The 15,799-nt window shown below is 35.0% G+C and overlaps 1 protein-coding gene across 1 annotated transcript in view; it reads right to left on the bottom strand.

Annotated features, from left to right (window-relative positions):
- Positions 1-15,469, bottom strand: part of LOC136035829 (homeobox protein MOX-2-like) — a 31,943-nt gene extending 16,474 nt beyond the window's left edge. Inside the window, exons 1-2 of the mRNA XM_065717792.1 lie at positions 15,166-15,469; positions 3,767-3,923 (exon numbers count right to left, since the gene is read on the bottom strand). Of these exons, the coding sequence (XP_065573864.1) occupies positions 3,767-3,923; positions 15,166-15,444 (436 nt within the window). The 5' untranslated portion in view covers positions 15,445-15,469. The remainder of the gene's footprint in view (positions 1-3,766; positions 3,924-15,165) is intronic.
- Positions 15,470-15,799: the final 330 nt, after the last annotated feature.

The following is a 15,799-nucleotide window of genomic DNA, read 5'->3' as shown; positions in this document are numbered from 1 at the left end:
TTTCCAGATGTTTTGAGCAACTTGTAAATCTAGATATTTCACAAGAATTTGTCACCATTTCCCAAATCATAGAAGCAAAGACTTGGATAAAATTTATAAAACCAAGATAATTAGTACATACAATCCTTTATCAACCGGTGTATAATTGACTAATGAGCCATATAATCATCCATATGTCCTTATGCTTACAACACTTGTCACAATGAAGTAAAGTAGCAGATGGTCCTTTAGCTGAATGCTACAAGCCAATTACTTCTAACCTGATCTTTTAGACGGCTGCTTTGTTATGGAAATGTAATAATCGGAAAATCAGGGAGCGATCAGCAGAATACCCCTCCGCAAATCGTTCCACTATCCCTGTTGAGATAAATAGCTCTTTAAATGATTACCTATTTGGAGTAAGTAGTTTTCTTCAATCAATTAAATAGTGATTAATTGTTTGATAAAATATTGAAAATTGGACAAGGGAATGCTGGCTTCACTGAAATCCTTGATAAGAGAATGAAAGGGATTATGCGAAGGAATAGAATTTATTTATACTTTCATCCGCTTTCATGGATAAAGTAAATCCTTAAATTATGTTGTTGTTTTTTTTCAACATCAGCTGGCCTGTAAAAGACCTGCTCATTCTTTAATTTTTTTTCCCACTTCCTCGCCTTCTTTAAAGTAGTACGGAAAAACGGAACAAAAAGATATATGAATGAATTAATATTTTATTACCCATCAATACACCAAATGAAAACAATGTAGGATAAAAAGAGAAAAAAAAAACAAAGAAAAACCAATTACTATACACAAAATACGTAACAACGACTACAAGCAATTCAAAAAAGAATACTCATGCAAGGGTGGTCCATCTCTTTACTACACATGCTGGTGGCCAGGTCATCAACACTAAGGATAAGCCCGATAATTAAATATTTTTTCAAAGGAAACAATTCTGAGACCCACTGGGGAGCTAAGAAGGAACTTCACAAATTTGAAAAACTGTTTTCTAGTATCTTTCTTATCCGTGGCTATCAGAAAATCCCAAAATGATAATAGGAACAGTACACAAGGCAGGCAAATCCACTGCCTTATAAAGCTTAGCCATGATCATTTTTTTAACCTTTACCTGTGACGGAACAAGCGACGTGTATGCCCCAAGTAATGTCTTGTCTATGTGGGTAATAATCAAATTACATGTTGAAGCTATAGAGGGACCAATGGGGAAGGCCTAGGTAAGTCAGCTCCCTGGTAGGTTTTTATAGTTGTACCACCAAAATTTATCACATCAGGTGCAAGGTGACAATGAAAAAGCAAAACTTGCGACTTCACAGCGTTCAAGGCAAACCAATACGCTTATAATTATTATCTATAACAGGATGCTATAGAAGAATATGTAAATTCAGCGAGAGATTTAAATAGTAAAATGATGACTACTTTCGTTGGATATTCTTGTTGGATATCGTCCTGGGGCATAGAGAAAACCTTGAGGCATTATCTGGATATATTATTTGAGTTATTAAAAGAAATTCATAATTCAAATTTAAAGAGTTTTTGAGTTTTTTTCACTGTTTTGAAGAACCCCTCTAAATCACTGGTATATTTAGGACAGAAAGGAGGAACATCTGACCCTGGGTGCAGCCTCTAAGGGGGGACCAAACAAAGTTTTTTCATCAATTCCTTGATCTTCGGAAGTCGTCAGAACTACTGTGCATGTTCTGTCGTCATTCTTAGTGAGTGTAGTTTTGTTACTGGTCTTTTTTATGTTTGCCTAAGGACCCTAAAAGGAAACTAGTTCTTATATAACGATGAAAAAGTAAAGAGAACGGTAAGCAAAATCATGTGGTGCAGAAAGAAGGGATTAGTAAAAGGGCCGCGAAGGAGAAAGTGCGAAATCAAGTAAAATCTTCACAGCATTTATTCAAAGAGGACAATCTTCTGAATCATGAACATCAAAAGGGGTAAAGTCTTCAACTAAAGACACATCCCATGATTTTATCTAAACGTGAACACTTGAACCGCTAAAAATTGCATGTGAAAGTAAAACCGATCCAAGGCAGGCAGAATCAATTAAAAACAACGTTTATTAAGAAGTCATGAATTATATCAAGTTTTTTTTTACAGTTCATGTAAGTTATCGTCAATACTTTAGATACAGCATTCTGACCAGGCATCAAGAAAAGTAACCGTAATATCGTAATATCGAATAATACCGAGTAATATCTAAAAAAGCAGAAAAGTAATTTTTCCAGATGCACTCTGTATATTAATATTAGACGGTGGCTCATATTATTTTCAGAACAATGTTGAACCTTTTAACAACCGATAAATAACAAATCAATAGCTTCAAGGGGGTTTACAAAACAACTGAGAAACGAATGGGAGGTAATGTGAGTTGTTCATGGTTGGAGTATTCACAAGGGTGCACATATTGATTTAATGTGTGCTTTGCTGGTCAAAGAATGAAATTAGTATATGTTCTTCCCTGGAAACCCAAGATGGTATTCTTCACTGGAATCTAAAACGGCTTTAAAAGGTGGGAAAAGGCAGAAAAAAATTTTCTGCTTATGAAAATTCTGAAAGGCACCCAGTCAAAACGTGGAAAGAAATGGAATAAAGAATTGCAAAAAAAAAAAGGTTTAATAGATGACGATCCTCAAAACTAAATTTCTAAAGATAAGGAGAAATGGCAAGAAATGCTTAAAGGGTGCCATGCTGTATAAAGTATCTAGCCAAACAGAATTAAGCCCTTAGAGGGCAGAGACAAAGTAGCATTATAAATGACAAGCTGGATTGAAATGCTGGTAGTTTGATAGAACTTGTAAAGCTTATTGCTGAGTTCGATTTAGAAACAAAAGCTATCGTTTTATATGTGCAACAAACTCCTTTGTTGTATTTCAACAAGAACATAAAATAAATTTAGACAAATTTCAGCACCCCCCGGTTAGGGAGAGACTTTTACAAGACATGCGAAAACATTACAAGATATCCGGAACATTACGGAGTAATGTAAGAATCTACTCATGGTGCAGCCTATTGTCACAAGCTCTTCAATATGTAGACATTCATTCTGGTGAAGAACAGCAGTTGTGAAGGAGTCTTTTTTAGAGTTCAATCTGTTTCGTAAAAAAAGATGCAGCCAATACGGTAAACATATTATCAAAATAATTCGAGATACGCAAATCATTTGAAGATTTACGACCTCAATGCTATGGCAACGCATCAGCAATGTCCAGTCACAAATCAGGAGCGTAGCAAAGACCTGCTGTGCTATGCTCAAAGGCCACAAAGGCCGGGGTGCAGGGGGGGCACACGTTCAAAAAAGGTACAAAATTGTTAATTGTAAAGAAATCATGAGATTTTAGAGGTGTAACTACGGATAATTTTATCATAGGAGGAGTAGGGAGGTACAAGTCTGAATGTTTCGAGTGCGTTTGGTCACGTCAGTGTCCTGATTAGTTGAGGGAGACCAAAAATTAGTAGTCTTACTGATGAGTACTGAATGAAACTAGATTGAATCTTTGAAGAATGGAGAAAAAAGGAAAATAAATTTAGTTACAAAAATTTTCATTCTATATTTTTGGCAGTATTTGTTTTCTTGGTGGCTTCCGTCTAAATAATTTTATAAAGAAAACTAAACCTTCCTCTTAACAAGAGATTATAATTTTGAAGTAAGTTTAAAACACAGATTGTCCCTCTTCAGTAAAATTATCTGCCATTCTGTGTAGAAGCACTAAAAGAAAAAAAAACTTAAATATATTGGAACTAAGGATCTACTTACTAGTAAAATCTCCAGAAAATCTGTTATACATAATCCCTGACCGGGTGAGCCATTCTAGCTGGGCAGCTTGTAGTTCTGTTTGACCTCTCATTGCAACGGCTGCTGCTTGGAGCTGCTGATGAATTAAGAAGGAAGAGTCGAGAAAATTCGGATTTGCCTGTCGAGATATTATAATAACCTTAGACTTGTTTAGCTTAAAAACATCAAAACAAACTATGGGTTAAGTTATGATAAAAATATTACAAGTCATGACCAGTTCTTCGCTTTACGTCTCTTATCAACCAACCCCTTTCCAAAAAAGACAATAAATATCCATAGGATGTGCAATGTAAGAAGTAATTGCTTCCAATATACCGTCCAAAACCAAAACATTCCTTAATTTGAACAAGTCACAAAATCGGAGGGGGTGGGGCTAACACAAGTCAGATTAGGTAATTGATGGCAATATGAATTTAGCATAAAAAAGACTTTGGTAAACTTGAAAGAACGTTTAAAGGTGGCAGCCGGTTGAAGTTTACGGCAGTGTTCTTGCCTTCCTTCGGAAATGGAGCAGAGTATTGCAGTCGTTCCTGAACGAACTATTGACTTTGGACTAAGAACGTCCAATTTCGAGGCCGTTGATGTTTTAGACGACTCCCAACGTGGGAGAAGCTAAGTTCACGTTTAAGTAATTTTTAATAAGTATGGCCAAAAAAAAACAACATATATTTTGCTCTTAAGCCTTTGCCCTCTCTAAAACATTCCTTCGGTCGATGCAGGCTTCGATCTCTAAAATGAATTAAACAGTTAAGAAAACAAAAACGGGCTACAAGATACGTGCGAAATCAATCAAGAAAGAATATTTTCTTGAATTGATAACTTGTTTTGCTTAGAGGCTTGGGTCTAACCTATGTCAAGTGTCACAAGTGACACTCGAAGGGCTTTGCAGGGGACAGTACTCTCGCTCTTGTTTATATTAAATAAAAAAAACAAGTTTTTTTTACTGAAAGTAAGGAGCGACATTAAAACTTAAAACGAACAGAAATTACTCCATATATGAAAGGGGCTTTTCCTCCTCAACGCCCCGCTCTTTACGCTAAAGTTTGACTCTTTCTCTTAACCCTACTTTTTAAAACAGTAAAAAACTTTAGCATAAAGAGCGAGGCGTTTAGGAGGAAAAGCCCATTTCATACACGAAGTAATTTCTGTTCGTTTCAAGTTTTAATGTCGCTCCTTAGTTTCAGTTAAAAAAAACTTGTTTTTTTTTATCTAATTTCTGAACGTTTTTGTATTAATGTATGTTTTGATTTCGACTCTCCGCACATAAATAATTAAAACGAAATTTGCATATTAATTTTTTTTTGCTAAATGGCTTTCTCATAGTTTTAATTCGAAGATTTTGAGAAGGAAAGGAGCGGAGGAGGAGGCCTAGTTGCCCTCCAATTTTTTGATTACTTAAAAAGGCAACTAGAACTTTTAATTTTTTACGAACGCTTTCATTAGTAAAAAAATATGTAGCTTACGAATTAACTTACGTAACGAACTTCTATATTCGTATTTTTTTATTATGTATATTAGGGGGTTCACCCCCTCGTCAATACCTCGCTCTTTACACTGAAGCTTAAATTTTCTCCCAATTCCTTAAGAATGACCCCTGAATCACAAAAGCTTTAGAATAAATAGTTGAAATTACTAAAAATACTTTAGCGTAAAGAGTGAGGTATTACGAGGAGGTGAGCCCCTCATATGCGTAATAATTTCTGTTCGTTTAAGTTTTAACGCTGCACCTTATTTTCAGTTGGAAAAAACTTTTCATATCTATTTTTTCATTGTTTTTTTTTAATAATTCTAGAAAATCCTGCGCACTTCATTGAAATTCTTTTCCCCGTGACAAATTCCTCAATGGAAAGATCCTCCCACATATCCCCCCCTCAACTACCCCCCCCCCAAACCAAAAATATCCCCCTGAAAACGTCTGTACACTTCCCAATAACCTTTACTATATGTAAATACTGGTAAAAGTTTGTAACTTGCAGCCCCTCCCACGGGAACTGTGGGGGGGGGGGTAAGTCGTCCTCAAAGACATAGTTATTAGGTTTTTGGACTATGATGAATAAAATGGCTATCTCAGAATTTTGATCCGGTGACTTTGGGGGAAAAATGAGGGTAGAAGGGGGCCTAGTTCACTTTAAGTCATTTTTTTGGTCACTTTAAAAGGCCACTAGAACTTTTAATTTCCTTTAGAATGAGCCCTCTTGCGAAATTCTAGGATCACTGAGTCGATACGATCACCCTTTGGCAAAAAAAAACAAATAAACAGGCATCCGTGATCTGTCTTTTGGCAGAAAATGCGAAATTCCACATTTTTGTAGATAGGAGCTTGAAACTTCTACAATCGGGCTCTCTGATACGCTGAATCTGATGGTGTGATTATCTTTAAGATTATATGACTTTTAGTGGGTGCCTCCCCCTATTTTCTGAAATAACACAAATTTTCTCAGGCTCGTAACTTTTGATGGGTAAGATTAAACTTGATGAAACTTGTATGTTTAAAATCAGCAATAAAATAAAATTCTTTTGATGTAACTATTGGTACCAAAATTCCATTTTTTTAGAGTTTCGGTTTCTATTGAGTCGGGTCGCTCCTTACTACAGTTTGTTACCACGAACTGTTTGACTAACTTTTGTTCGTTTAAATCTGACAGTTATGTTTTACTGAACTCAGTAGATTGCTTTGTATTTTACAAATTGAAGTTTCAAATCAAAATTATATTCATATGAAATGACTATATTTAAAGTGGGAAACTACGTTAAGATAGTATAACCAAAGGAGGGGGATATTGTCAAGGATCTACAATGCAACTGATCTGTGTAGTAATAAACATATAATTTATAAGAAAGTTAACTTTTGTTTAATTACTTTTCCCATAGGCTTACCAAACTTCTGTAAACTTTCTTGGCAACACTTTTCAAAACTATCGACAGATATCTGTGTTTCAGGTAATAAAGTCTGCTCACAAGCTTACCTACGGATCCAGGCTCTTATGGATATATACAGAAAAGGTTTCACCCCTAAATTTAACATCTTTGCTTAAATAAATATTGTTGTGAGTCTGCTCACAAGTACAATACAAGTCTTAACTCATTGATCGGCTTAAATATTTGAGCAACTGAGTTTCTGCTGTCTGAAATATGTTCGGACAAAATAATAATTGTTTCTCTACCAAATATGTTTTAATGTTCGAATTTTAATCTGACCCTTCTGATAGCTTCGTAGTTTCCCAGAGGGTTTCCCATACAAATAAAAAAGTTTTTTCAACTGAAAGTAAGGAGTAAAATTGAAATCTAAAATTAGCAGAAATTATCCGTATATGAGTGGTGATGCCCCTCTTCAAAACCACGCTCTTCACGCTGAAGTTTCTTAGTATTTTAAACAAGCTTCCTATTCTAATTCAACAGTACAGGAGTTCAGGAGTTGTTCTTGATGGATTGGGACAAAAATTCAAACTTTAGCGTAAAGAGCAAGATATTGAGGAGGGATATCCCCCGTGATACACAGAACAATTTTTGTTCCTTTTAAATTTGAATATTGCTCCTTATTTTCAGTCGAGAAAAAACTTTTTTTATTTATTTTCTGATCGTTTTTCAAACAATTCCGGGATAACCGCCTTTCCCCTCCATGGAAAATCCCCCCACGGAAATTCCTCCATAGAAAATTTCTTTCGCTTAAAATCCCACTATCTCCAACAATTCCATCCTCGCTGAAATTTTCGGATAATTCCGCCTGGAAAATTCCCCACTTCCATTTAAAAAAAAAGGTTTATTTTTCATTTTTCATTTATTTCTGATTATTTTTCAAATCATGAAGGAACCCTTCTCTCCCCCTCCCTGGAAATTTTTTCTGGAAATGCCCTCCCCCAATGGAAAATTCCTCCCACGGAAAATTTAACAATGAAAAATTTCTCCCGCGAAAAATTTCCCAATGGAACATTTTCCCGCCGAAAAATCAACCACGGAAAATTTTCCAGCGGAAAATACTCCCCTCTAACAAAACAATTCCACAGACAATCCAACCCTGCTTAAAATTTCCTTCGGACCATTTTCTTGGAACGTCTTCACATGTAAAATTGAGTCACCAAAGACAAAGTAATACAAATAAAAAGAATTTTATATTGGTAAACTCCCCCATATAAAATATCCCCTTGAAACTTATTCCCCGGAAACTTTCCTCTCCAAGGAGGAATTCTCTCCGTGGGAAATCCCCAACAGCAGAAAATTCTCCCTCCCCAAAAAATGTCTGCATACTTCTTAATAACGAAAATTATATGTAAACAATGGACAAATTTTGTAACTTACAGCCCTTCAACCAGGAGCTGTGGGGGCCATGTCTTCCCCAAGTCATGGTTACTTGATCTTTCTACAATAGTGATCAAAACAGCTATATAAGGATTATGATCGGATGACTTTGGGGAAAGGGTGCAAGGGTTGACTTTGGGGAAAGGCTAGTTGCCCACAATTTTTTTCACTTAAAAAGAGCATCAGAAGTTTCAATTTCCGTTTGAATGAACCCTCTCATGATCTTTTACGACCATTGGTTTGATTCGATCACCCGTGGGAAACACGGAACGAAAAAAATAAATAAATAAATGAACATGCATCCGTGGTTGAAAAAGATCTTTTGCCAAAAAACACAAAATTCAACATTTTTGCAAGTGGGAACTTGAAACCTCTACAGCAGGGCTTCCTCGTATGCTGAATTTAATGGTGCAATTTTGATTAGGGTTCATTGCATTTTTTTTGGGGGGGGGGGGTTGGATTCTCCTTTTTTGAAAATCAAGCAAATTTTTTGTTGCTCGTAGCTTCTGATGGGTAACATTAAACTTAGGGAATTTTGTATATTTGGAATCAGCACTGAAATCCATTTCTTTTGACGTAGGCTATCAGTTATTATCGGAATTCCCTTTTTTACAGTTTTGTTTACCATAAGGATGAGTGGCCCCATTACCAGGAACATGTTCTACAATAGAATCAATAGTCTAAGACTTCATTGAAAATCAAAGACAAAGTTTGTATATGTGGACAAAGAATTTTGGTGTAGGAAGAGAAATGCCCTGATCTAAAACATAAAGATTTAAAGGTTTAAGATCATTCCCTAAATAATACTTGAATGACCATAAGTCATGTTTTATCTCTTTTGGCTTTTTTTTTCCTGTTTTTGATGCATCTATAATGAATTCTCTGACAGAAAAATGATATGATAAAACATGTTTTTTTCGCAATGACTGGAAAACGAAAGGGTTCATATGTATATTCACAATTGCCTTAAAAATAATATTCTTACTTTAAATGTGTTAAAAGATGATTATTTACAAAATACTTTTGCTTATCTTCTGGCTAGTTTCGTTGCGAGCTCTAAATGCTTTCTTTTAGGGCAGAAAACTAGGACTAGTCTTCCTCTTATATAAGAAAAAAAAATACGTGTTCGTCTTAATTTTCAATTTTTATCTTTACTCTACTTGAAGATAGTACAATTCTTTTCTGTTTAATTATCCAAAAAATAATCTTAAGGGGCCAAGCAGGGGTAACACGAAAGACGGTGTATACGGCTTTTAGATTAAAGGCAACATCTTGAAAAAGGCCACTACAGTTAGTGTTTAAGAGATTCGGAAGTTACTAATCATAAATATAAAGCCTAAATATGAGCATCCTTACAGAAAACACAGTATGTTGTCTGCATTTTCACAATCACCTCCAATTTCCACTTCAATTTGCATCTAAGAATTTCTAAAGTTGTTGACAATATTGGAGTAAATTGAAATATATATTCTAAAACTTTTCTTTAGTTTTGTATTTATTACGGAGACAATTCCCAAAGTGCCAGAGAAACTTTCTAGAAAAAAAACTTTTGTTCGATGTAGTGAGGACATATTCATGACGGTTAATTTAGTTTTTCTTATCTAATGTGGTTCTAATTTTTGTCGATGCGTCAAAATTAGTCCCTTTTTTAGATGCCTTCTTCTCTAAATTTCTCCTAAGCATTATCAAATCCCCCTAAAATAATTACTCTCATCTTGGTGAATAATTTTTAACATAGCTTTTATAACAAGTACAAAAGTGACAACCTACTCCAACCTCCATAACAAAAAAGATGTCGATATCAGCATGCTTGTGACAGCCATAGTTTAATTTAAATGTCTAATATATTGTAAATTTCAATATGTGTTTTATTATATTTTTCAATAGATCTTTTGTGCATTGGAAATGTACCTAATTAAAACTCTGAATTTAAACAATATAAAGTAGTAGATCACAGTGATAAGTATATATATAATATGTATCTTATTATATTTTATATATATATATATATATATAATATATATATATATATATATATATATATATATATATATATATATATATATATATATATATATATATATATATATATATATATATGTATTATATATATATATAATATAATATATATATAATATTACATATATATAATATGTATAAGTGATAAGTATAATATAAGTAGATCACAGTGAATCGTAAACAACACTCTTAACACTTTTAGAGGGGAATAGGGTGACGGCACAGGCATACTTGCATCTGGTGATTCGTATTCATTTCAAGACCAACTTAATCATTTGGCATAATGTCTATTCGTTTCGAGCTTCATTACTTAGTTCCTTGTATTTTTATCGTTTTAAATTTTTGATATTGTTCTTCATTTTCCCTGAAAAATGGCTTGAAAATTGGGATTCTCTTTAGATAATCTTATAGCTCTATAACTTATTATAGATTAGGAAAGACTTTTTCAGGGGACCTTCGTAACAGCATGCAAAGTAGCTGTATTGGAATAGTTACCCTTTATTTTCAGAAGTTCGCAAATTTATGAAACATTGCGGTAGAAAAATGAACAAGAGCCAAAAAGTTTCTTTAAATATATCCATGTACATCATTTAAACACGACATTTACGACATTGAAACTAGTAAGAATGTATCAATAGTACAATTAGTATTCTTAGCAGTAAAACAACAAGAGAATCAATTGAAGGTGAAAATCAAAATTTGAAAAGACAACCCTCTCCAGATTCATTATATCTTTCAACAGTCGTTTTATAGGCAATTGTATACGAGGATATTGATACTTTTTCTGTTGTTCATATTATTTTTTACAGAGTATTCTTTACATCATCCATTAGGGTGGTGAAAGTACTTTTAAAAATGGAACACCCCTGTTTCGCTATTTTTGCCCATTATTCCTAACAAAATTGCGAGGGACTACTTGTTTCTGAAGACGAATCATTAGTCTCATGAAATTGTTAGTCTTTTGGGGTAGATACACATAATTTTTTCACACGTCACTGTGGCAGTTTTTCATAACTCTCAATGATATCATGCTTTCAAATAGGACGAAAGTGTTGCTTTTTTCAATAAAGCCTATTAATGTTGGCTGCAGATTTGACAAAAAAGAAGTCCGAATGCACTCAATAGGCAGGTACAGAGATATGTAAGTAGAAGTTGTGGTACCTACACCAAACTGCTTGATTTAATAGGCGACACTGTCTCAGAGGTGCTTTTTTTATCAGGTTGGGTAAAATAAAAAATAAGAATCCTTAGTTAGTAGATGGTATAGGTAGTGGTAAGGTAGGCAATCGCTGATTAACTTTGCTTGATAAAAAAAGAAATATGTCATTGAATTCCCCATTCAGTGTTTTTTTCCAAACCACTGTCATTATTATAGCGTTCCCTTCAGCCCCTAATTACTCGGACATACAAAATTTGCTGATTTTTTGCCGTACTATAATTTTTCGTGCTTAAAACAGAGCCAGTTTGAAAAGTTGTATTTGAATAGTTTGAAAAGACATGTGATTATTTAATTGATCATCAATCCCTATTTTGTAATTATCTGCTAAAATTTGTGAACTAAAACATATTCCAAATAAAAAATAGTCAATATTAATATTTCATATTAATCAGGTTAACATTTCATATTGGAAACAAGCGAAATCAGCAACATCTTTATATTGTCTTAGGATACATCCAGATATTAGGGGGGGAGGAAGCAGTGGGGAACATCTCTTCAACATCCTGGGGAGGGGGCAAAGTTGGAGGCAATTTTCCCTAATCAAGCGAAAATGGTAATGAAAACTTAAAATGAGCCATTTAGTACTATAAAGGCAAAGATGTACTAAAGAAAACTGACCCATTTCTAAAGATGCTTGAATTGTGTAGGCTATCTTAGTTTTGACAAGATTTTTGAAGAAACCGTATTTCTTCAAAAAGGGGGGGGTTGAATTGGGGTCTGGTAGCGGAAAGCGAACCGAGGAAAGGGGGCAATTAACCCCCCCACTCCTCCCCCAAAGAAAATTCTTTTCCATGGAGGGAGGCTAGGATTCAACTAAAACTGGAAGCAACGGTGAAAATCCACTAAAAAGATTTTTTTGAATGAACTGAAATGAATATATTTTTATTAGAGTATTTAAGTAAGGGGAGGGGATATACCAGCCTGAGTTAATTTATAGTGTTGGAAAGAGACCAGATTTAAAAAAAATGCTTTTCTATTCCCATTTATTGTTTTTTCCAAATATTACAATCACTGCCATTGTAATTGAGTTCCCGACCCTTCATCCCCAATTTAGCCAAATATAGCAATTGGCTATACATTTAAAACTTTAATGATTTTGCTGGGAGGGGGGCGTATTCAAACTGGCTTCAATATGGCTTTCGAACCAACCGTTGATAAGAAAATGGCACAAAAAACAATAAAAACCACCAAAATCTCAAGACTTTTGCAAATGACCTTGGACAATACCTGCCTGTTAAGAAGGGGGGGGGGCTCGTACAAAATTATAATGGTAGTTGTTATTACCTTTGGAAAGAGCTTGTTTTTTTTACTCATATATCTTATTTTTGTCCTATAAGCAAAATTAACTAGTGAATACCTACCTTCTTATCTACCCCTACTATTTAATAGGCTACTAATAGTTTACTATATAGCAGCTAGCCCAAAAGCGCCCCGTGAACAATACTACCTCTTAAACGGACCACTTCCTTCTCGACATGTCAAGTTCTATCAAACAGTTTGTGGTAACGAACTGCAAGGAAGGAGAGACACGGCTCAATAGTAACTGAAACTCTAAACCACAGAATTTTGATATTAACAGATATACCAATATATTTGGCTTATTATGCTGATTATAAAGTTTTGTTGTAACCCATTAAAAGCTGCAAGTCTGAGAAAATTTTCTTGATTTTCGAAAAAGGGGGGAAACACCCTTCAAAAGTCAAGGAATGAAAATAAAAATTGCACCATCCAATTCAACGTATCCGAGAACCTTACAGTAGAAGTTTCAAGCTCCCATCTGCAAAAATGTGGAATTTTATATTATTTGCCAGAAGAAAGATCACGGATGCGTGTTTATTTGTTCGTTTTTTAGTTTGTTTTCCCCAGAGGTGATCGCATCGAACCAATAGTCCTAGAATATCAGCAAAGGACTCATTGGAACGAAAATTAAAAGTTCTAGTTCTATTTTTAGTGGCCAAAAAGTTTGTAGGGCAACTAGCCCCCCTTCAACCCCCTTTTTCCCTCAAAGTTGACCGATCAAAATTTTCAGAATTTTGATATACCCATTTCATTTAGCTTAGTTGAAAAGCCCAGTAACAATAGCCTCTGGGAATTAAATGACCCCACAGCCCCTGGGGAAAGGTCCGTAAGTCATGAAGTCTGCCTATTGTTAACGCATAGCATTTGCTATTTGGAAGCATACCGAAACTTTTTTCGGGGGAGGGGACGGGGAATTTCCACTGTGGGGATTTTCCACAGTGAGAATTTTTCGTAGGGGTGGGGGGAATTTTCTACGGGTTGAACTCTCCAGGGGGAATTTTACACTCGAGGAATTTGCCAGAAGTCATATGCGAAATTATTTTATTTGTCTTACTATCTCATTGCCAACTCAATTTTACATGTAGAGATGTTAAGGTGAATCGTCCGCAGGAAATTTTTACCTGGCTGGAATCGCCTAGAATATCTTTCAGTAGGGGTGGGGGGGTATTATCCGCGAGAAAAATTCTCCATAGGGGAGTTTTCCTCGGGATAAATTTTCCAGAGGGAACTTTCTACGGGAGCAACTTTATACTAGGGATGGGGGAGGAGCTATTTGTGAGAAAACTTTTTCCCAGAGGAGGAGATTTCCCGCATGATTTTAAAAACAATCAGAAATTAAAGTTATCTCCAAATGGGCGTGAGCTAAGAAAAAATATTTCACCCGGAATCATCCGCAAGGAACTTTCAGGGTCGAATTTTGAGGTAGAATGGAATTGTCTGGGGGGAATTTCCCTGGCAAGGGGGGGCGTATTTTATATAGAAAGAACTTTCCATGGAAGAACTTTCCGTGGGAAGAAGGAATTTTCCATGGAGGCGGAGCTGGATTTCCTGCATTTTTTACAAACGATTAGAAATTAAATTTTAAAAAAGTTTTTTTTCAACTGAAAGTAAGAAGCAATATCATAACTGATAACGAGCAGAAATGAGTACTTATATGAAAACGTTTAACCCTTCTCACGACCTCGCTCTTTACGCTAACATTTTACTTTTTGTTTGAATCCTTTAAGAATGACTCCTGAATCACAAGGCCGTTTAATTAGGATAATAAAGCTTATTTAAAAGTTATATGAAAAACTTTAGCGTTAAGAGCAAGGTCTTGAGGAGGGGTAACCTTTTCCAGATACGCAGTAATGTCTATTCGTTTTAAGTTTTGATATTGCTTCTTACTTTCAGTTGAAAAAAGCTTACTTTTTTATTTAATAGTTACAAAGACCTATGCCTGTGTTTTCGGATTCCGAGCACTGCAAATTCCAAATGGCTAAGCCTGCATCCAAAATTGGTGTGTTCAAACCCGCGAAAAGACCGAAGCTTTCGTTCTATTAAAAAGCAAGGTACCCTTGAAAATATAAAGAACTGCTTTAACAGTGAACACCGCTTTTTAATTTTATTTGAAAAAAAGGCTTTATAGTTTGAACTCGTGCATTAAAGGCAGGTAGCGAATTTATCGTCTTTTTTTCTTAGAATTATCCTTTATGTCAATGTCCTTTTCTCTCGGTCAAAATCAGCTATACTTCCAACATACCCTAGCAATAAATAATGAAAACTGAAGACCAAAGTAATTGCTTATAGACAACGATAAATAAAAACACATAAATTAGTTGCAAATAAAGAAACATCCCTACATTTTACCTTGAAAGAAAGTACGAATACGTTCTAGGAGGAGGAGGGTGCAACTCCTTGGGGAACTGCTTTGAAAAATGCGCTATTCTAAAAAACCAAGATTTCAGGGTTTAGAGGTGACTTTCCCTCTTTAAACCTAGTTAAAACATAGACCTGAAATAAATAAAACAAATACCAAAATTCTTACCCTGTAGTCATTGATTGTCATTGTCTGCTGCATACTCTCTGGAAAACTAAGTGGATAGCTATTTCTTTGAAACTGGAATCCGCACCTTTCCGGAAGAAATAATCCATCGTTTAAAATCACCTCTTTAGATTCAAAGTAACTTGGCGACAAGCATATCTGCCTTGAAGAATTGGGTGTTTGAGAATTTCTTCCCAGTTCAGAATCTGACCTTTCTGATGAGCTGTCATCTGATTTCTTACATCCTAGTAAGGAATCTATTCGGAAAGAATCAGTAGCCATTGTGTATCGCTTGGCTTACAGAAAGGCTTTGGAATTGGACGATTATGCCACATTCCAAACTCTTAACTGGAGAAGTACTCATGAGCCAATGGGAATTATACTAGGGCGGAACAAAGAGCGTGATGATTGGTCTTTGAAAAAGTAAATAAATGCGCAAAGTATATTTGGATTCTGACTAAGCGGAATAGTAATCACATAATAGCTGATTACCAAAACTTCTGAAACGAAATTAGATCCTGAGAACCTTCTATGCATTTGCTGGGTGAGTCTAACGATGTAATTAAGCAGAAAAGGGAACATTCTCCCCAAAAAGTAATAATGTCATATTTGAGAAATATTTCACAATCAAAAATAC

This window comes from Artemia franciscana, chromosome 14 (genome assembly GCF_032884065.1).
Source record: "Artemia franciscana chromosome 14, ASM3288406v1, whole genome shotgun sequence".
Taxonomy (NCBI): Eukaryota; Metazoa; Arthropoda; class Branchiopoda; order Anostraca; family Artemiidae; genus Artemia; species Artemia franciscana.
Note: the sequence above shows the minus strand (reverse complement) of the source record. Positions and strands in the feature narration are given on the sequence as shown.